Below are 20,791 nucleotides of genomic sequence, written 5' to 3' on the forward strand. Positions count from 1 at the left end.
GGCATGATGGGAAGTGTAGTTGTGTAACAGCTGGATGGCCTGAGTTTGACCCCCTGGCCTAGGCCATCAGTAACCCCTTCTACCTCCACACAGTACAATGTAAATCGGCACCAGTCAGCATGATCTAGGCGCTGATCTCCCAGAACAGGAACGACCGCAGCTATCACATGATTCTTCTTTTATTACAGTAGGACATAATAAATTTAATATCAGTAAAAAGCTCCTCCATGAATCTCACCGCATAGTCTCCTCCTTGTGCTGCACACAGACTTGATTCTAGTATGAGATTAGATCCAAAGCAATAAAAATGGCCTCAGCCCCCAGGACCAGAAACTGTACGTCCCAGACTGCACTGGGAAATGAGGCCCTGGCCGTGTATAAGCCACAGATCCGTCACTCATAGAAAGCTGTACGGTCCTGACACTGCCACAACAACGTGACACACACAGTCTCTACACTCCCTGCACGCGGCTCAGTCTCTATCACAGGTTTTTGATTTCTTTTTCTTCTTTTTGGCTTTAGTGTCTTCTCCATTCTGTGACTCGTCTTCATTATCCACCCGAGTCTTCTTTTTCCTTGATCTATCTTCTGTATACTGACCGTTCTCTTCTCCAGTTTCCTCCACTTTACCCTCTCTGGGTGTGCTTGGCCGCTCCTCTTCTGACCTCTTATCTTTCTTCTTTTTCTTCTTCTTGGACTTTGTGGCCTCTCCTGTATTTTCATGTGCAGACTCTCCCCAGTCTTCTCTGTAACCATTGGACATGATGGACTCTTCGGGCTCTACGGCTTTCTTCTTCTTTTTCTTCTTTGCTGGTCTGGCATCTTCATCATCTTCAGGAAGGTCATCGTCGTGGTTACTGAGGGCCTCCGCTTCTTCTGACATCTCTATGTTGTCTTTATCCCTGCTCCTCCTCTTTTTCTTCGAGGTTACTGCCTCCTCCTCCATAGAAGTGACGTATTCTTGGTCCTGACCACTGACCCCATCCTCCACCGATTCATCACAGTCTCCCTTTCTACGCTTCTTTTTCTTCTTCTTCCTTGGTGCTTCGCTATCCGAGGGATTGTCCGGTTCTTCACCACAGTCATCGTCTTCCTTCTGTTTTTTCTTCTTATTCAGCTTTTTGTCATTGATCTCTTCCCCGGCTGCAGACTTAGATGGTTGACTCTTCTTGCCGTACTTTTCCATAAATGCTCTTTCCTGTTCTTCAATTCTAGAGAGTTTGGCGCTCATGGTCAGTCCGTGTCTCGCCCCTCTGTGGGGACGGAAACAAAATGTTAATGGAGGGGTGAGAGAACACAGCCCAATATTCTGTCATTTTATCTAGTTCCGGTAAATAAAGGCTCCACCATTTTTATAGATGGTGCTAAAACCTTTCCAATCTATGTGTGTCATACAAGATGAACCTACTTGTGAGCTGTCCGTCCCCCACAGATCTTCACCAGGTCCTCATCAGACAACCTATTGGAGAGGGAACATGACTGGGTTACAAGATGGCGGCAGCACCATCATCCTGGTATCTGGTGATGGTCACATATCCTGAATATGAAGCCCATGGGGCCGGGGAGTAGAGACAGAGCCAGCCCCCTGACGTTATATCCCATTCCTCACCCTTCCTTATATGCACACCCAAGCTGTGACCCCTCCGATCCCCACTCATCCACAGAACAACGTACTTGGTTGCAGACGACAGATCTAGTCTTGAATCCTCATCCTCACTGCTGTCACTGGTGTCTGAAGACGACGAGTCCTGTACCGGCTTCTCCCCACCTGACGTCAAAGTGGCTGACTGCAAACACCATGCGAGAGAAAGCAGGGTCACTCCACCTGTGCACGTATAGATGTCTATACAATACAGAACACCCTGCATAATACTTGGCCCTTGAGTTTTATACTTAGTGTCACTGTCGTGTTTTGTTTGTTTTATTGCAGAAATCAATAGTCCAGGCAATTTTAAGAAACTTTGTAATTGTGTTTATTAGCCAAATCTGCCATTATCTGCATTCAAAGAGACTTTCCCCAGCCCCTCCTCCTCCTCCTCCTCTCTCTCATTCACTGCTCATTATCAGGAAATCTCGGCTCTTTTACATCAGTCGTGCCCTGTGTAACCTGTGGAGAGGGGAGGAGGGAGATTAGTCACCAGTAGAGAACAAAGGATTACACAGTGGGACCTGTGTGAAAGCCAGTATTCAGAGGTCAGAGAGGTCAGTGCTGACTTCAGAGGAGACAGCCGGTGATTTAGCTGTAAATTAACTCTTTGTTGTCCTGTTTTGGTGCCTCATCTCCCTCCACCCGGGGGGGGGGGGGGGAGAAGAGGGGTGAGAGCTTCAAACTAATTTTTATGATAAAAATGCATTTTTCAGCTAATAAACCCAATTACAAAGTTTCTTAAAATCGCCTGTACTATTGATTTCTGCAAAAAAAATTAAACGACAGTGACACTTTAATTTACATTATCTGCATCCAGAACTCTGCATACAGTCTCTGTATGAGGGTTGAGCTTCCATTTTTAATCCTCCACTTAAAGGGGGTTAAAAATACATGGCAGCTTCCATAAATAGCGCCCCACCTGTCCAAAGGCAGCATGTAGTATTGCAGCGAACCCTTATTTGTTACAATACAGTTGAGCTGCAATACCTCACAGAGTCTGTGGACAGGGTTGGCGCTGTATAACCTCTAAGTGCAATGTACCCCTGGACCCCTTTCCAGCAGATATGGGGCACCTGTATACGATAGAGTGTGGTCCTTTCTGATTATTCTGGATATGATGTGCCCCCTTCTGGAGACCCACCTTAATAAAGCGTCCGTACAGCATGTCGCGGCTCAGCATGGCCTTCCGGGGCTTCTTACTGGACACAGCCCCGCCATCATCTTCTGAGAGCTTCTTAACCTTAACACCGTCCTGACAACAAAACAATAAAGTTACATCCTCCATATTTAAAGGGGAATCCTGGCAGTGAGGCACAGCATTCAATGCTACCCATGGCCTTGGAGCAGGGGTGTCACACTCAGGCCCTCCAGCTGTTGCAAAACTACAATTCCCATCATGCCTGGGCAACCAAAGCTTAGCCGGTCCTGTGACCGTATCACAGAGGTCACATGTCATATCCACTCACCTGATCCGGCTTCACCTCGATGCTGGACGCCGTCTTATTGAACACATGATCCCACCAATGGAAGGTGAACTGCTCTGCGGAGTTATGTCCCACCTACAGAGAGAGAGAGAGAGAGTTATGAGAGAGCGTTACACATCACCTGACATGTATAATACATACTGGCTGCAAGGTCCAGGACATCAGGGTATCAGGATCCAGTGCGTCGGGAAACCAACAGGGTACAATGCCGACAAGGACCCCTAAAGCATCAGAGTAAAAGGCCTACAGGAACCCCCCCCCCCCCAAAAAAAAAAGCTTCAGGGTACAACGCCTACAGGACCCCCCCAAAGCATCATCAGGGTACAATGCCTACAGTCCCCCCCTAAAGCAACGGGGTACAATGCCTACAGGACCCCCCCCCTAAAGCATCGGGGTACAATGCCTACAGGACCCCCCTAAAGCATCGGGGTACAATGCCTACAGGACCCCCCTAAAGCATCGGGGTACAATGCCTACAGGACCCCCCTAAAGCATCGGGGTACAATGCCTACAGGACCCCCCTAAAGCAACGGGGTACAATGCCTACAGGACCCCCCCCCTAAAGCATCGGGGTACAATGCCTACAGTCCCCCCCTAAAGCATCGGGGTACAATGCCTACAGGACCCCCCTAAAGCATCGGGGTACAATGCTATTGGGGATCCCCTTATATTTAATTCCAGTTTTTATGGGGACTCCTCAGAATTACAATTCTTACAGGAACTTCCAGTATCAGGACATTATTCATATGGGGACTCCTCAGGTTACGACTCCCAAAAATATTACTTTGTTTGGGACCCCCAAGTATTACTGTACAATGTGTGTGTGTGGACCCCCGAGTATTACTGTACAATGTGTGTGTGGACCCCCGAGTATTACTGTACAATGTGTGTGTGTGGACCCCCGAGTATTACTGTACAATGTGTGTGTGTGGACCCCCGAGTATTACTGTACAATGTGTGTGTGTGGACCCCCGAGTATTACTGTACAATGTGTGTGTGGACCCCCGAGTATTACTGTACAATGTGTGTGTGGACCCCCGAGTATTACTGTACAATGTGTGTGTGGACCCCCAAGTATTACTGTACAATGTGTGTGGACCCCTTAGAATGATAGAAGTAATATTATAGGGACCCACTTGTATGAGGGTAGAATTCTTATAGAGTATCAGTATCAGTATAAGAGCGCCCCCTTACCCCAGCTGTGTCACACTTCACTTTGACCTTTATGGCCTCAGATATCCCGTCCTCACGTTTTCCAAGACCTTTTCCTGAAGAGAAGCAGAAGACAAGTCCACATCACCGGCTCATAACGTCAAGTCCGATGGTGGCCACAGAACATGCCGGACTACACACTCAGCTCTGCTACACTGCTCAGACTACATGGAGGAACCGAGCATTACCTTCAGTCCAGCCGTGCCGCTGCATCTGCTGCTCAGCAAACCTCAGGCCCCCGCTCCTCACGTTACTCGGGACGTCCATCTTATATACAGGAGCGGTCACCGGCTCTGCTATACAGGAGCGGTCACTGGATTTGCTATACAGGAGCGGTCACCGACTCTGCTATATCACTGTAAAGGAAGAATACAATTACCTCCAAGCCCAGGTTATATCATGTATATCTATACTATGGACAACCTATAGCTGTAGTGACACCACAACTCCCAGCATGCCCTGACCTGGTGTCCCTGTTTTCAATGAGCTCTGCAGGTGTCGTGTTCCGGTAATAGAAAGACTCAGAAAATCAGGGAACTCAGGTCATTTATCACCACGGCAACAGGTAGAGCGGTTCTATTACCGATCTGCTCTGTACTGACTGGGAAGGACACAGTATCATGTGTACATGGAGGGTGTCAGCAGGCAGGAGCAGTGATAATGTATACATGGAGGGTGTCAGCAGGCAGGAGCAGTATAATGTATATACATGGAGGGTGTCAGCAGGCAGGAGCAGTATAATGTATATACATGGAGGGTGTCAGCAGGCAGGAGCAGTATAATGTATATACATGGAGGGTGTCAGCAGGCAGAGGCAGAGTAATGTATACATGGAGGGTGTCAGCAGGCAGGAGCAGTATAATGTACACATGGAGGGTGTCAGCAGGCAGGAGCAGTATAATGTATACATGGAGGGTGTCAGCAGGCAGGAGCAGTATAATGTATACATGGAGGGTGTCAGCAGGCAGGAGCAGTATAATGTATATACATGGAGGGTGTCAGCAGGCAGGAGCAGTATAATGTACACATGGAGGGTGTCAGCAGGCAGGAGCAGTATAATGTATATACATGGAGGGTGTCAGCAGGCAGGAGCAGTATAATGTATATACATGGAGGGTGTCAGCAGGCAGGAGCAGTATAATGTATATACATGGAGGGTGTCAGCAGGCAGAGGCAGAGTAATGTATACATGGAGGGTGTCAGCAGGCAGGAGCAGTATAATGTATATACATGGAGGGTGTCAGCAGGCAGGAGCAGTATAATGTATATACATGGAGGGTGTCAGCAGGCAGGAGCAGTATAATGTATATACATGGAGGGTGTCAGCAGGCAGAGGCAGAGTAATGTATACATGGAGGGTGTCAGCAGGCAGGAGCAGTATAATGTATATACATGGAGGGTGTCAGCAGGCAGGAGCAGTATAATGTATATACATGGAGGGTGTCAGCAGGCAGGAGCAGTATAATGTATATACATGGAGGGTGTCAGCAGGCAGAGGCAGAGTAATGTATACATGGAGGGTGTCAGCAGGCAGGAGCAGTATAATGTATATACATGGAGGGTGTCAGCAGGCAGGAGCAGTATAATGTATACATGGAGGGTGTCAGCAGGCAGGAGCAGTATAATGTATATACATGGAGGGTGTCAGCAGGCAGGAGCTGTATAATGTATATACATGGAGGGTGTCAGCAGGCAGGAGCAGTATAATGTATACATGGAGGGTGTCAGCAGGCAGGAGCAGTATAATGTATACATGGAGGGTGTCAGCAGGCAGGAGCAGTATAATGTACACATGGAGGGTGTCAGCAGGCAGGAGCAGTATAATGTATACATGGAGGGTGTCAGCAGGCAGGCGCAGTATAATGTATACATGGAGGGTGTCAGCAGGCAGGAGCAGTATAATGTATACATGGAGGGTGTCAGCAGGCAGGAGCAGTATAATGTACACATGGAGGGTGTCAGCAGGCAGGAGCAGTATAATGTACACATGGAGGGTGTCAGCAGGCAGGAGCAGTATAATGTATACATGGAGGGTGTCAGCAGGCAGGAGCAGTATAATATATACATGGAGGGTGTCAGCAGGATGGAGCAGTATAATGTACACATGGAGGGTGTCAGCAGGCAGGAGCAGTGATGGCCACCCACGCTGTTATACTTACCTCACACCCCGCGGTCCTCCCGGGACACTAATACCCCGCTATAATACAGAGTACAGGAGCCTATAGGCGACCAGAGCCGGCGTGGTGAGCTGCACGGGCGCCGCCATCTTCCCGGAAGTGACGTCACACAGACCTCGCTCTGACTGAAGAAGTTGTGTGGCCCCCTACCCCGTGAGCTGTATAGTGTATGTGCAACAGGAAGTCACCGGGGACAGCACTTCATGGTAGAGTCACAGTAGGGGGCGCCATAGCTTCCTGACCACCGGGGGTCCTGCTGTAGTGACCGTCTGCCTGGTGACAATTTCCTACTGTGCAGTCCTCTCTCTCTCCTCAGGCGGTGCAGTCCTCTCTCTCTCTCTCTCCTCAGGCGGTGCAGTCCTCTCTCTCTCCTCAGGCGGTGCAGTCCTCTCTCTCTCTCTCTCTCTCCTCAGGCGGTGCAGTCCTCTCTCTCTCTCTCTCTCCTCAGGCGGTGCAGTCCTCTCTCTCTCTCTCTCTCTCCTTAGGCGGTGCAGTCCTCTCTCTCTCCTCAGGCGGTGCAGTCCTCTCTCTCTCTCTCTCTCTCCTCAGGCGGTGCAGTCCTCTCTCTCTCTCCTCAGGCGGTGCAGTCCTCTCTCTCTCTCTCTCCTCAGGCGGTGCAGTCCTCTCTCTCTCTCTCTCTCAGGCAGTGCAGTCCTCTCTCTCTCTCTCTCTCCTCAGGCGGTGCAGTCCTCTCTCTCTCCTCAGGCGGTGCAGTCCTCTCTCTCTCTCTCTCTCTCTCTCTCCTCAGGCGGTGCAGTCCTCTCTCTCTCCTCAGGCGGTGCAGTCCTCGTCCTCTCTCTCTCCTCAGGCGGTGCAGTCCTCTCTCTCTCTCTCTCCTCAGGCAGTGCAGTCCTCTCTCTCTCTCCTCAGGCGGTGCAGTCCTCTCTTTCTCTCTCTCTCTCTCTCCTCAGGCGGTGCAGTCCTCTCTCTCTCTCTCTCTCTCAGGCAGTGCAGTCCTCTCTCTCTCTCTCTCTCTCCTCAGGCGGTGCAGTCCTCTCTCTCTCTCTCTCCTCAGGCGGTGCAGTCCTCTCTCTCTCTCTCTCTCTCTCTCCCTCCTCAGGCGGTGCAGTCCTCTCTCTCTCTCTCTCTCTCTCTCTCTCCTCAGGCGGTGCAGTCCTCTCTCTCTCTCTCTCTCTCTCTCTCTCTCCTCAGGCGGTGCAGTCCTCTCTCTCTCTCCTCAGGCGGTGCAGTCCTCTCTCTCTCTCTCTCTCTCTCCTCAGGCGGTGCAGTCCTCTCTCTCTCTCTCTCAGGCAGTGCAGTCCTCTCTCTCTCTCTCTCTCCTCAGGCGGTGCAGTCCTCTCTCTCTCTCTCTCCTCAGGCGGTGCAGTCCTCTCTCTCTCTCTCTCTCTCTCTCTCTCTCTCCCTCCTCAGGCGGTGCAGTCCTCTCTCTCTCTCTCTCTCTCTCTCTCCTCAGGCGGTGCAGTCCTCTCTCTCTCTCTCTCTCTCTCTCTCTCTCTCAGGCAGTGCAGTCCTCTCTCTCTCTCTCTCTCCTCAGGCGGTGCAGTCCTCTCTCTCTCTCTCTCCTCAGGCGGTGCAGTCCTCTCTCTCTCTCTCTCTCTCTCTCCCTCCTCAGGCGGTGCAGTCCTCTCTCTCTCTCTCCTCAGGCGGTGCAGTCCTCTCTCTCTCTCTCTCTCTCTCTCTCTCTCTCTCTCTCTCTCCTCAGGCGGTGCAGTCCTCTCTCTCTCTCTCTCTCTCTCTCTCTCTCTCTCCTCAGGCAGTGCAGTCCTCTCTCTCTCTCTCTCCTTAGGTGGTGCAGTCCTCTCTCTCTCTCTCTCTCTCCTTAGGTGGTGCAGTCCTCTCTCTCTCTCTCTCTCTCTCCTTAGGCGGTGCAGTCCTCTCTCTCTCTCTCCTTAGGCGGTGCAGTCCTCTCTCTCTCTCTCTCTCCTTAGGCGGTGCAGTCCTCTCTCTCTCTCTCTCTCTCTCTCTCCTTAGGCGGTGCAGTCCTCTCCCTCTCTCTCTCTCCTCAGGCGGTGCAGTCCTCTCTCTCTCCTCAGGCAGTACAGTCCTCTCTCTCGTCAGGCAGTGCGGTCCTCTCTCGTCAGGCAGTGCGGTCCTCTCTCGTCAGGCAGTGCGGTCCTCTCTAGTCAGGCAGTGCGGTCCTCTCTCGTCAGGCAGTGCGGTCCTCTCTCGTCAGGCAGTGCGGTCCTCTCTAGTCAGGCAGTGCGGTCCTCTCTAGTCAGGCAGTGCGGTCCTCTCTAGTCAGGCAGTGCGGTCCTCTCTCGTCAGGCAGTGCGGTCCTCTTTCGTCAGGCAGTACAGTCCTCTCTCTCTCTCCTCAGGCAGTGCGGTCCTCTCTCTCTCCTCAGGCAGTGCAGTCCTCTCTCTCCTCAGGCGGTGCAGTCCTCTCTCTCTCTCTCTCTCTCTCTCTCTCTCCTCAGGCAGTGCAGTCCTCTCTCTCTCTCCCTCCTCAGGCAGTACAGTCCTCTCTCTCTCTCCCTCCTTAGGCAGTACAGTCCTCTCTCTCCCTCCTCAGGCGGTGCAGTCCTCTCTCCTCAGGCAGTGCGGTCCTCTCTCTCTCTCCTCAGGCAGTACAGTCCTCTCTCTCTCCTCAGGCAGTACAGTCCTCTCTCTCTCCTCAGGCAGTGCGGTCCTCTCTCTCTCTCCTCAGGCAGTGCGGTCCTCTCTCTCTCTCCTCAGGCAGTGCGGTCCTCTCTCTCTCTCCTCAGGCAGTGCGGTCCTCTCTCTCTCCTCAGGCAGTGCGGTCCTCTCTCTCTCCTCAGGCAGTGCGGTCCTCTCTCTCTCTCCTCAGGCAGTGCGGTCCTCTCTCTCTCTCCTCAGGCAGTGCGGTCCTCTCTCTCTCTCCTCAGGCAGTGCGGTCCTCTCTCTCTCTCCTCAGGCAGTGCGGTCCTCTCTCTCTCTCCTCAGGCAGTGCGGTCCTCTCTCTCTCCTCAGGCAGTGCGGTCCTCTCTCTCTCCTCAGGCAGTGCGGTCCTCTCTCTCTCCCCTCAGGCAGTGCGGTCCTCTCTCTCTCTCCTCAGGCAGTGCGGTCCTCTCTCTCTCCTCAGGCAGTGCGGTCCTCTCTCTCTCCTCAGGCAGTGCGGTCCTCTCTCTCTCTCTCCTCAGGCAGTGCGGTCCTCTCTCTCTCTCTCCCCCCTCAGGCAGTGCAGTCCTCTCTCTCTCTCTCCCCCCTCAGGCAGTGCAGTCCTCTCTCTCTCTCTCCCCTCAGGCAGTGCAGTCCTCTCTCTCTCTCTCTCCCCTCAGGCGGTGCAGTCCTCTCTCCTCAGGCAGTGCGGTCCTCTCTCTCTCCTCAGGCAGTGCAGTCCTCTCTCTCTCCTCAGGCAGTGCAGTCCTCTCTCTCTCCTCAGGCAGTGCAGTCCTCTCTCCTCGGGCCGCGCAGTCCCGTCTCCCTAGAGCTTCTAAATGCTGTAAAGGTTTCACTGCCCTGTTTCAGTTCCCCTGTATGGCATGATGGGAGTTGTAGTTATACAACAGCGGAAGAAGACATAATGTTTAGATGTGTTATGGGGGGATGTGTAGATGTGTTATGGGGGGGATGTGTAGATGACACTGTGTTATGGGGGGATGTGTAGATGACACTGTGTTATGGGGGATGTGTAGATGACACTGTGTTATGGGGGGGATGTGTAGATGTGTTATGGGGGATGTGTAGATGACACTGTTATGGGGGGATGTGTAGATGACACTGTGTTATGGGGGGGATGTGTAGATGACACTGTTATGGGGGGGATGTGTAGATGACACTGTGTTATGGGGGGGATGTGTAGATGTGTTATGGGGGATGTGTAGATGTGTTATGGGGGGGATGTGTAGATGTGTTATGGGGGGGATGTGTAGATGACACTGTGTTATGGGGGGGATGTGTAGATGTGTTATGGGGGGGATGTGTTATGGGGGGGATGTGTAGATGTGTTATGGGGGGGATGTGTAGATGACACTGTGTTATGGGGGATGTGTAGATGACACTGTGTTATGGGGGGGATGTGTAGATGACACTGTGTTATGGGGGGATGTGTTATGGGGGGATGTGTAGATGTGTTATGGGGGGATGTGTAGATGTGTTATGGGGGGATGTGTAGATGACACTGTGTTATGGGGGATGTGTAGATGACACTGTGTTATGGGGGGGATGTGTAGATGACACTGTGTTATGGGGGGATGTGTTATGGGGGGATGTGTAGATGTGTTATGGGGGGGATGTGTAGATGTGTTATGGGGGGATGTGTAGATGACACTGTGTTATGGGGGGATGTGTAGATGTGTTATGGGGGGGATGTGTAGATGTGTTATGGGGGGATGTGTAGATGACACTGTTATGGGGGATGTGTAGATGTGTTATGGGGGGGATGTGTAGATGTGTTATGGGGGGATGTGTAGATGTGTTATGGGGGGATGTGTAGATGACACTGTTATGGGGGGATGTGTAGATGTGTTATGGGGGGATGTGTAGATGACACTGTGTTATGGGGGGATGTGTAGATGTGTTATGGGGGATGTGTAGATGACACTGTGTTATGGGGGGGATGTGTAGATGTGTTATGGGGGGATGTGTAGATGTGTTATGGGGGGATGTGTAGATGACACTGTGTTATGGGGGGGATGTGTAGATGACACTGTTATGGGGGATGTGTAGATGACACTGTGTTATGGGGGGGATGTGTAGATGTGTTATGGGGGGATGTGTAGATGACACTGTGTTATGGGGGGATGTGTTATGGGGGGATGTGTAGATGACACTGTGTTATGGGGGGATGTGTAGATGTGTTATGGGGGGGATGTGTAGATGTGTTATGGGGGGGATGTGTAGATGTGTTATGGGGGATGTGTAGATGTGTTATGGGGGGGATGTGTAGATGACACTGTGTTATGGGGGATGTGTAGATGTGTTATGGGGGATGTGTAGATGTGTTATGGGGGGATGTGTAGATGTGTTATGGGGGGATGTGTAGATGACACTGTGTTATGGGGGGGATGTGTAGATGTGTTATGGGGGGATGTGTAGATGACACTGTGTTATGGGGGGGATGTGTAGATGTGTTATGGGGGGGATGTGTAGATGTGTTATGGGGGGGATGTGTAGATGTGTTATGGGGGATGTGTAGATGACACTGTGTTATGGGGGGGATGTGTAGATGTGTATGGGGGGGATGTGTAGATGACACTGTGTTATGGGGGGGATGTGTAGATGTGTTATGGGGGATGTGTAGATGACACTGTGTTATGGGGGGATGTGTAGATGACACTGTGTTATGGGGGGGATGTGTAGATGACACTGTGTTATGGGGGATGTGTAGATGTGTTATGGGGGGGATGTGTAGATGACACTGTGTTATGGGGGGATGTGTAGATGTGTTATGGGGGATGTGTAGATGTGTTATGGGGGATGTGTAGATGTGTTATGGGGGGGATGTGTAGATGACACTGTTATGGGGGATGTGTAGATGTGTTATGGGGGATGTGTAGATGACACTGTGTTATGGGGGGGATGTGTAGATGTGTTATGGGGGATGTGTAGATGACACTGTGTTATGGGGGATGTGTAGATGACACTGTGTTATGGGGGATGTGTAGATGTGTTATGGGGGATGTGTAGATGACACTGTGTTATGGGGGATGTGTAGATGTGTTATGGGGGGGATGTGTAGATGACACTGTGTTATGGGGGATGTGTAGATGTGTTATGGGGGATGTGTAGATGACACTGTGTTATGGGGGATGTGTAGATGTGTTATGGGGGGATGTGTAGATGTGTTATTGGGGATGTGTAGATGTGTTATGGGGGGGATGTGTAGATGACACTGTGTTATGGGGGGATGTGTAGATGACACTGTGTTATGGGGGGATGTGTAGATGTGTTATGGGGGATGTGTAGATGTGTTATGGGGGGGATGTGTAGATGACACTGTGTTATGGGGGGATGTGTAGATGACACTGTGTTATGGGGGGATGTGTAGATGACACTGTGTTATGGGGGGTGTGTAGAGGACACTGTGTTATGGGGGATGTGTAGATGACACTGTGTTATGGGGGGATGTGTAGATGTGTTATGGGGGGGATGTGTAGATGACACTGTGTTATGGGGGATGTGTAGATGTGTTATGGGGGGATGTGTAGATGACAGTGTTATGGGGGGGATGTGTAGATGTGTTATGGGGGATGTGTAGATGACACTGTGTTATGGGGGATGTGTAGATGACACTGTGTTATGGGGGGATGTGTAGATGACACTGTGTTATGGGGGATGTGTAGATGTGTTATGGGGGATGTGTAGATGTGTTATGGGGGATGTGTAGATGACACTGTGTTATGGGGGGGATGTGTAGATGACACTGTGTTATGGGGGGGATGTGTAGATGACACTGTGTTATGGGGGATGTGTAGATGTGTTATGGGGGGGATGTGTAGATGTGTTATGGGGGGGATGTGTAGATGTGTTATGGGGGATGTGTAGATGTGTTATGGGGGGGATGTGTAGATGACACTGTGTTATGGGGGGGATGTGTAGATGTGTTATGGGGGATGTGTAGATGTGTTATGGGGGGGATGTGTAGATGTGTTATGGGGGGGATGTGTAGATGACACTGTGTTATGGGGGGGATGTGTAGATGTGTTATGGGGGGATGTGTAGATGACACTGTGTTATGGGGGGGATGTGTAGATGTGTTATGGGGGGGATGTGTAGATGTGTTATGGGGGGGATGTGTAGATGTGTTATGGGGGGGATGTGTAGATGTGTTATGGGGGGATGTGTAGATGTGTTATGGGGGATGTGTAGATGTGTTATGGGGGGGATGTGTAGATGACACTGTGTTATGGGGGGGATGTGTAGATGTGTTATGGGGGATGTGTAGATGACACTGTGTTATGGGGGGGATGTGTAGATGTGTATGGGGGGGATGTGTAGATGTGTTATGGGGGATGTGTAGATGACACTGTGTTATGGGGGGATGTGTAGATGACACTGTGTTATGGGGGGGATGTGTAGATGACACTGTGTTATGGGGGATGTGTAGATGTGTTATGGGGGGGATGTGTAGATGACACTGTGTTATGGGGGGATGTGTAGATGTGTTATGGGGGATGTGTAGATGTGTTATGGGGGATGTGTAGATGTGTTATGGGGGGGATGTGTAGATGACACTGTTATGGGGGATGTGTAGATGTGTTATGGGGGATGTGTAGATGACACTGTGTTATGGGGGGGATGTGTAGATGTGTTATGGGGGATGTGTAGATGACACTGTGTTATGGGGGATGTGTAGATGACACTGTGTTATGGGGGATGTGTAGATGTGTTATGGGGGGATGTGTAGATGTGTTATGGGGGATGTGTAGATGACACTGTGTTATGGGGGATGTGTAGATGTGTTATGGGGGGGATGTGTAGATGACACTGTGTTATGGGGGATGTGTAGATGTGTTATGGGGGATGTGTAGATGTGTTATGGGGGGGATGTGTAGATGACACTGTGTTATGGGGGATGTGTAGATGTGTTATGGGGGGATGTGTAGATGTGTTATGGGGGGGATGTGTAGATGACACTGTGTTATGGGGGGGATGTGTAGATGACACTGTGTTATGGGGGGATGTGTAGATGACACTGTGTTATGGGGGGATGTGTAGATGTGTTATGGGGGGGATGTGTAGATGACACTGTGTTATGGGGGGATGTGTAGATGACACTGTGTTATGGGGGGATGTGTAGATGACACTGTGTTATGGGGGGTGTGTAGAGGACACTGTGTTATGGGGGATGTGTAGATGACACTGTGTTATGGGGGGATGTGTAGATGTGTTATGGGGGGGATGTGTAGATGACACTGTGTTATGGGGGATGTGTAGATGACACTGTGTTATGGGGGGATGTGTAGATGTGTTATGGGGGGATGTGTAGATGACAGTGTTATGGGGGGGATGTGTAGATGTGTTATGGGGGATGTGTAGATGACACTGTGTTATGGGGGATGTGTAGATGACACTGTGTTATGGGGGATGTGTAGATGTGTTATGGGGGATGTGTAGATGTGTTATGGGGGATGTGTAGATGACACTGTGTTATGGGGGGGATGTGTAGATGACAGTGTTATGGGGGATGTGTAGATGTGTTATGGGGGATGTGTAGATGACACTGTGTTATGGGGGGGATGTGTAGATGACACTGTGTTATGGGGGGGATGTGTAGATGACACTGTGTTATGGGGGATGTGTAGATGTGTTATGGGGGGGATGTGTAGATGACACTGTGTTATGGGGGATGTGTAGATGTGTTATGGGGGATGTGTAGATGTGTTATGGGGGATGTGTAGATGACACTGTGTTATGGGGGGGATGTGTAGATGTGTTATGGGGGGGGATGTGTAGATGACACTGTGTTATGGGGGATGTGTAGATGTGTTATGGGGGGATGTGTAGATGACACTGTGTTATGGGGGATGTGTAGATGTGTTATGGGGGGATGTGTAGATGACACTGTGTTATGGGGGATGTGTAGATGTGTTATGGGGGGATGTGTAGATGTGTTATTGGGGATGTGTAGATGTGTTATGGGGGGGATGTGTAGATGACACTGTGTTATGGGGGGATGTGTAGATGTGTTATGGGGGATGTGTTATGGGGGGGATGTGTAGATGACACTGTGTTATGGGGGATGTGTAGATGACACTGTGTTATGGGGGATGTGTAGATGACACTGTGTTATGGGGGATGTGTAGATGTGTTATGGGGGGGATGTGTAGATGACACTGTTATGGGGGATGTGTAGATGTGTTATGGGGGGGATGTGTAGATGACACTGTGTTATGGGGGATGTGTAGATGACACTGTGTTATGGGGGATGTGTAGATGTGTTATGGGGGGGATGTGTAGATGACACTGTGTTATGGGGGATGTGTAGATGTGTTATGGGGGGATGTGTAGATGACACTGTGTTATGGGGGATGTGTAGATGACACTGTGTTATGGGGGGATGTGTAGATGTGTTATGGGGGATGTGTAGATGTGTTATGGGGGGGATGTGTAGATGACACTGTGTTATGGGGGGGATGTGTAGATGACACTGTGTTATGGGGGATGTGTAGATGACACTGTGTTATGGGGGGATGTGTAGATGTGTTATGGGGGGGATGTGTAGATGACACTGTGTTATGGGGGATGTGTAGATGACACTGTGTTATGGGGGGATGTGTAGATGTGTTATGGGGGGATGTGTAGATGACAGTGTTATGGGGGGGATGTGTAGATGTGTTATGGGGGATGTGTAGATGACACTGTGTTATGGGGGATGTGTAGATGACACTGTGTTATGGGGGGATGTGTAGATGACACTGTGTTATGGGGGATGTGTAGATGTGTTATGGGGGGATGTGTAGATGACACTGTGTTATGGGGGATGTGTAGATGTGTTATGGGGGGGATGTGTAGATGACACTGTGTTATGGGGGATGTGTAGATGTGTTATGGGGGGATGTGTAGATGTGTTATTGGGGATGTGTAGATGTGTTATGGGGGGGATGTGTAGATGACACTGTGTTATGGGGGGATGTGTAGATGACACTGTGTTATGGGGGGATGTGTAGATGACACTGTGTTATGGGGGGATGTGTATATGTGTTATGGGGGGATGTGTAGATGACACTGTGTTATGTGTTATTCCTTACTCTCTCAACGGACCCCTATAAAGGAATATCTATAATTTCTCAGGATGTACAATGTACAGGATTCATAGCATCCTCTCATCATACAGCGGGGTCAGTAATGTACACAGTGACCCCACCAGCAGAATAGTGAGTGCAGCTCTGGAGTATAATACAGGATGTAACTCAGGATCAGTAATGTAATGTATGTACACAGTGACCCCACCAGCAGCAGAATAGTGAGTGCAGCTCTGGAGTATAATACAGGATGTAACTCAGGATCAGTAATATAATGTATGTACACAGTGACCCGACCACCAGCAGAATAGTGAGTGCAGCTCTGGAGTATAATATTGGTACTACTATCTATAAACAATACAGACTATGTTGGGAGTAGTAGTACACTGTAGCAAAATTCTAAATATTTGGTATTTCTGATGTATTCTTTTATTTTCTGGTAAACTGAACCAGCGAAGGGGGGGGGGGGGGGGGGGGGGAGATTCGGCCCTCATATTTTGTTTTTACAATTTTTTTTTTTTTTTTTAACAAAAAAAAAAATCCTGTTTGCATAAAGCCCCATATAAATGAACTATGTCAGGAGAAGAAAGGCGTCGGGCTCCCAATTAACCAGGGAGAGCGCTGTCCCTTTGTGTACGCAGCCGAGCGGGCGCTCTTATCACAACAGAAAAAAATCATGTTGTTTTTATGTATATGATTACACTGAGTACATCTCCCTGCGAGGGGAGCCAAAGCTTTCTGTTTCCATGGCGACGGGTGCCCCGCTGTATGCCGATCCTGTTTGCTTCATGTCAGGCAATATCAACATAATTATACATATATATTAACCCCTTAATGTCCGCTTAGCCCCGGCCCAGCTAAATATTTCCTCCGCTTTTTTCCCCCTATTTTTCATAGATTTTTCGATATGTTCCACGTATTCTTCCGCAGCCGGCCAGACGTACAGGTACACGGACCACAATGACTTCACGCAGTCACAAAAGGCTTGCACACTCAACATACAATGCGTTAGTGTCTCAGTAAATACATGTATACGATGACTTAGAGGGGAACTCCGGCTATTTTTTTTTTCTTTCAAATCAACTGGTGTCAGAAAGTTATATAGATTTGTAATTTACTTCCATTTGAAAATCTCCAGTCTTCCAGTACTTATCAGCTGCTGTATGTCCTGCAGGAAGTGGTGTATACTTTCCAGTCTGACACAGTGCTCTCTGCTGACATCTCTGTCCATGTCAGGAACTGTCCAGAGCAGCAGCAAATCCCATAGAGAACCTCTCCTGCTCTGGACAGTTCCTGACATGGACAGAGGTGGCAGCAGAGAGCACTGTGGTTGACTGAAGAGAATACATCACTTCAGGACATACAGCAGCTGATAAATATTGGCAGACTGGAGATTTTGTACTACTAATTTACAAATCCAGATTACTTTCTGATTTGAAAACCTTTTTTTTCCCAATTCCCCCAATATTTTCACATTATCCCCGACCCTTCTCTCCTCTGAGATCTGACCCCTTAAAGGAGTAGTCTAAGAATAGAAAAAAATGTCTGCTTTCTAGAAAGTACAGAGCCTCACCTGTCCCCAGGTTCTGCCCAGTATTGCAGCCTAACTTAGCTTAAAAAAAACATAGCTTAAAAAAAAAAAAAAAAACACAGCGCCACTCCTGTCCTCAGGTTGAATGGGGTATTACAGCTTGTTTCCATTTACCTTAATAGAACTGAATTGCAATATCACACACAAACAAGAGTGGAGCTGAGTGGAGCTGTTTCGGCAAGAAAGTGGCCATGTTTTTCTATACTTCTTTAATAAAGTTTTGACTGCAGTACCACATACATCCTGTGGACTAGTGTGGCGCTGTTTATAGTTGAAAGCATCCATGTTTCTCTAAATGTCAACAACCCCTAAGTAAGTTCAATTATGTTACAAATTTTTTTCAGATCCTAACTAGCTGTCCCTGGCTTTCCCTAACATTCGACATGACCCTCTGCAAAAACACGGACTATAATCCGCACCACACAGCAAAAGTATCAGGTTAACCAGCCGGAAACTACTTACCCAAACTGAGAAGTCCTGATCAGCTGATCCAGACCTGCTCCCTGGCACAGTGCGGATGAACCTCACATTCCCTGCTGGAATATTATCACTGACTGTTCCGCTTCATTCATCTCGGACAGCGACAGAATTTTTTTTAAACTTTCAGACACATCTTGTGTGGTGACTCCCCCGCCTCATGTTATGTCTGCCACTCTCTCAATCCACTTGTTTTCCTAATATCCTCTAATATCTCAAGGGTATACGGGGTTCTCCGCCACAAATCTACACAAGCATCATAGCAGCTATAGACTGATGGGGCAACTGCGGTCATACATATCCGCACCCTAAGGAGGGCGCTCTATAGAAATATTCTGGGTATATACACTGCAGATAAGTATATATGTACAGCTGGTATAACCTGGGGATCTCCTGTATATAATTATATATGTACAGCTGGTATAACCTGGGGATCTCCTATATATAATTATATATTTACAGCTGGTATAACCTGGGGATCTCCTGTATATAATTATATATGTACAGCTGGTATAACCTGGGGATCTCCTGTATATAATTATATATGTACAGCTGGTATAACCTGGGTATCCCCTGTATATAATTATATATGTACAGCTGGTATAACCTGGGGATCTCTTGTATATAATTATATATGTACAGCTGGTATAACCTGGGTATCCCCTGTATATAATTATATATGTACAGCTGGTATAACCTGGGGATCTCTTGTATATAATTATATATGTACAGCTGGTATAACCTGGGGATCTCTTGTATATAATTATATATGTACAGCTGGTATAACCTGGGGATCTCTTGTATATAATTATATATGTACAGCTGGTATAACCTGGGGATCTCCTGTATATAATTATATATGTACAGCTGGTATAACCTGGGGATCTCTTGTATATAATTATATATGTACAGCTGGTATAACCTGGGTATATACTATATATAATATATATGTACAGCTGGTATAACCTGGGGATCTCCTCTATATAATTATATATGTACAGCTGGTATAATCTCCTGTATATAGTGGTATGGAGCATGCTGGTGACAGGTGTTCCTGTCCTGCTTATTGGCTTGTACCATGTTGTAACCATCGGTGGGTCTGGTTATATGGTGTCCCTGTAGTCCTCCCTCTTCTTCAGTGGGATCCCCGGGTGTAGATCTCTGCTCCACCAGTAGACGCCTCGTTCGCTGATCGCTGATGATAAGTTTGCTAATTAGTCTTGCTGGTTACAACAAGTGACAGGAGCGGCGGTGGTGAAGCGCGTCGGAGTGACGGAGAAGCCAACTGCGTCCGCGCTGATTTGATTATAAAGTTTAATCGCTTAAACACAATGCGGCGCATGAATTATTGAAAACCATCTGAATAACAATAAAATCTCAAGACGGAATACTACAGGCATGACGGGGAGGCCTCTATTGCATCCGCCTTAAAGGGGAACTTACAGCAAGTTACAGGAATCAAAGCCAGTCGAGTCAGGGAGGGGCGGGGGAGCGAGGAGGCATGCACTTTAAAGAACAGTCACCACAGTCAGTAGTGCACCGATATCCAAGGGGACTATAGAAAACAACTGTGAAAATTCTTAGGGGGAGATTTATCACACATAATGTAAAGTGAGACTGGCTCAGTCGCCCCTAGCAACCAATCAGATTCCACCTTTCATTCCTTACAGACTCTTTGGGAAATGAAAGGTGGAATCTGATTGGTTGCTGGGGGCGACTGAGCCAGTTTCACTTTACACCATGTTTGATAAATCTTCCCCTTAATTCTTATACTAATCAGGTAAAACTATTGGCACGATTCACGTCATGTGATACGTTACCTGTTGAATCACTGCGAGTAGATATGGGGTATGAGTAGATATGGGGTATGAGTAGAGTTTCTGCGTGTTTTATTGTTTTTTTTCCCCAGACGTATCTTCACATTGAATGTCGCCTGGCAACACAATAATTTACATCTGCATAGTCTGTATAATTGCAATCTTTTGTTATTTTAAGCAAAAAGTACAGAAATTAGACAGCGGGAAGCGACCATTTTGTCGGTCTTCAATGGAGAGCGGGGATTGTTAAAGGGAAATCGTCAACATTAGAGACACTCGGTTGAACTTGATGGACTTTGTATTTTTTTTTATTGTTATTATTTTAACTGGACTATGTTACTATGTATATATAAGATTTTCATTATCCCTTAATCTGAATTAAGAGATTTATGTGAAAAAAAATAAAAAAAATTCCTTCCTGTGTGCAATTGGTGGATCACCGAGGAGAGCTGGCGTTCCTTCCCCTAGGAGCAGAGTCTAAGGAGCCCCTGGTTTTCACCAGCGCCCACCGCAGGGCAGGATGGGAAACTCCCGGCTCGCTACCCTAAGAAAAGGACCTGGGCGACCACCAACTGAAGGAGTGCTGGAGTCTGGGACTATGTGCTCCTCCTCTGTGGTAGAAGTGCAGCATGCAATGTTAGGATGTAGTTCAGACTGAAGCTGAGCTGGACTGAGATCCAAATAGCTAGAATATCACTAGGAGGTGGCCAGGGAGCACAGACGTGGTTCCGACTGACAAACAACAACTGAGCAAAGAGGTGAGGAGGTGGAGACTATG

The 20,791-nt window shown here is 48.7% G+C and overlaps 1 protein-coding gene across 2 annotated transcripts; it reads right to left on the reverse strand.

The window, feature by feature from the left end:
* Positions 1-161: 161 nt before the first annotated feature.
* LOC138770645 (G patch domain-containing protein 4) lies at positions 162-18,280 on the reverse strand. Of its 2 annotated transcripts, none has more exons than XM_069949767.1 (8): positions 18,182-18,280; positions 4,533-4,700; positions 4,327-4,400; positions 3,115-3,207; positions 2,790-2,900; positions 1,675-1,787; positions 1,409-1,459; positions 162-1,253 (listed from the first exon to the last, which is right to left on the reverse strand). In XM_069949767.1, exons 2-8 carry the CDS (start codon positions 4,609-4,611, stop codon positions 473-475), a joined length of 1,302 nt encoding a protein of 433 aa, XP_069805868.1. In that variant the 5' UTR covers positions 4,612-4,700; positions 18,182-18,280; the 3' UTR covers positions 162-472. The 2 variants fall into 2 exon arrangements, with proteins under 2 accessions (XP_069805868.1, XP_069805867.1); XM_069949766.1 differs by lacking the exon at positions 18,182-18,280 and adding an exon at positions 6,504-6,812.
* Between the last annotated feature and the right edge of the window lie 2,511 nt (positions 18,281-20,791).

Source organism: Dendropsophus ebraccatus, chromosome 13 (genome assembly GCF_027789765.1).
Source record: "Dendropsophus ebraccatus isolate aDenEbr1 chromosome 13, aDenEbr1.pat, whole genome shotgun sequence".
NCBI lineage: Eukaryota > Metazoa > Chordata > Amphibia > Anura > Hylidae > Dendropsophus > Dendropsophus ebraccatus.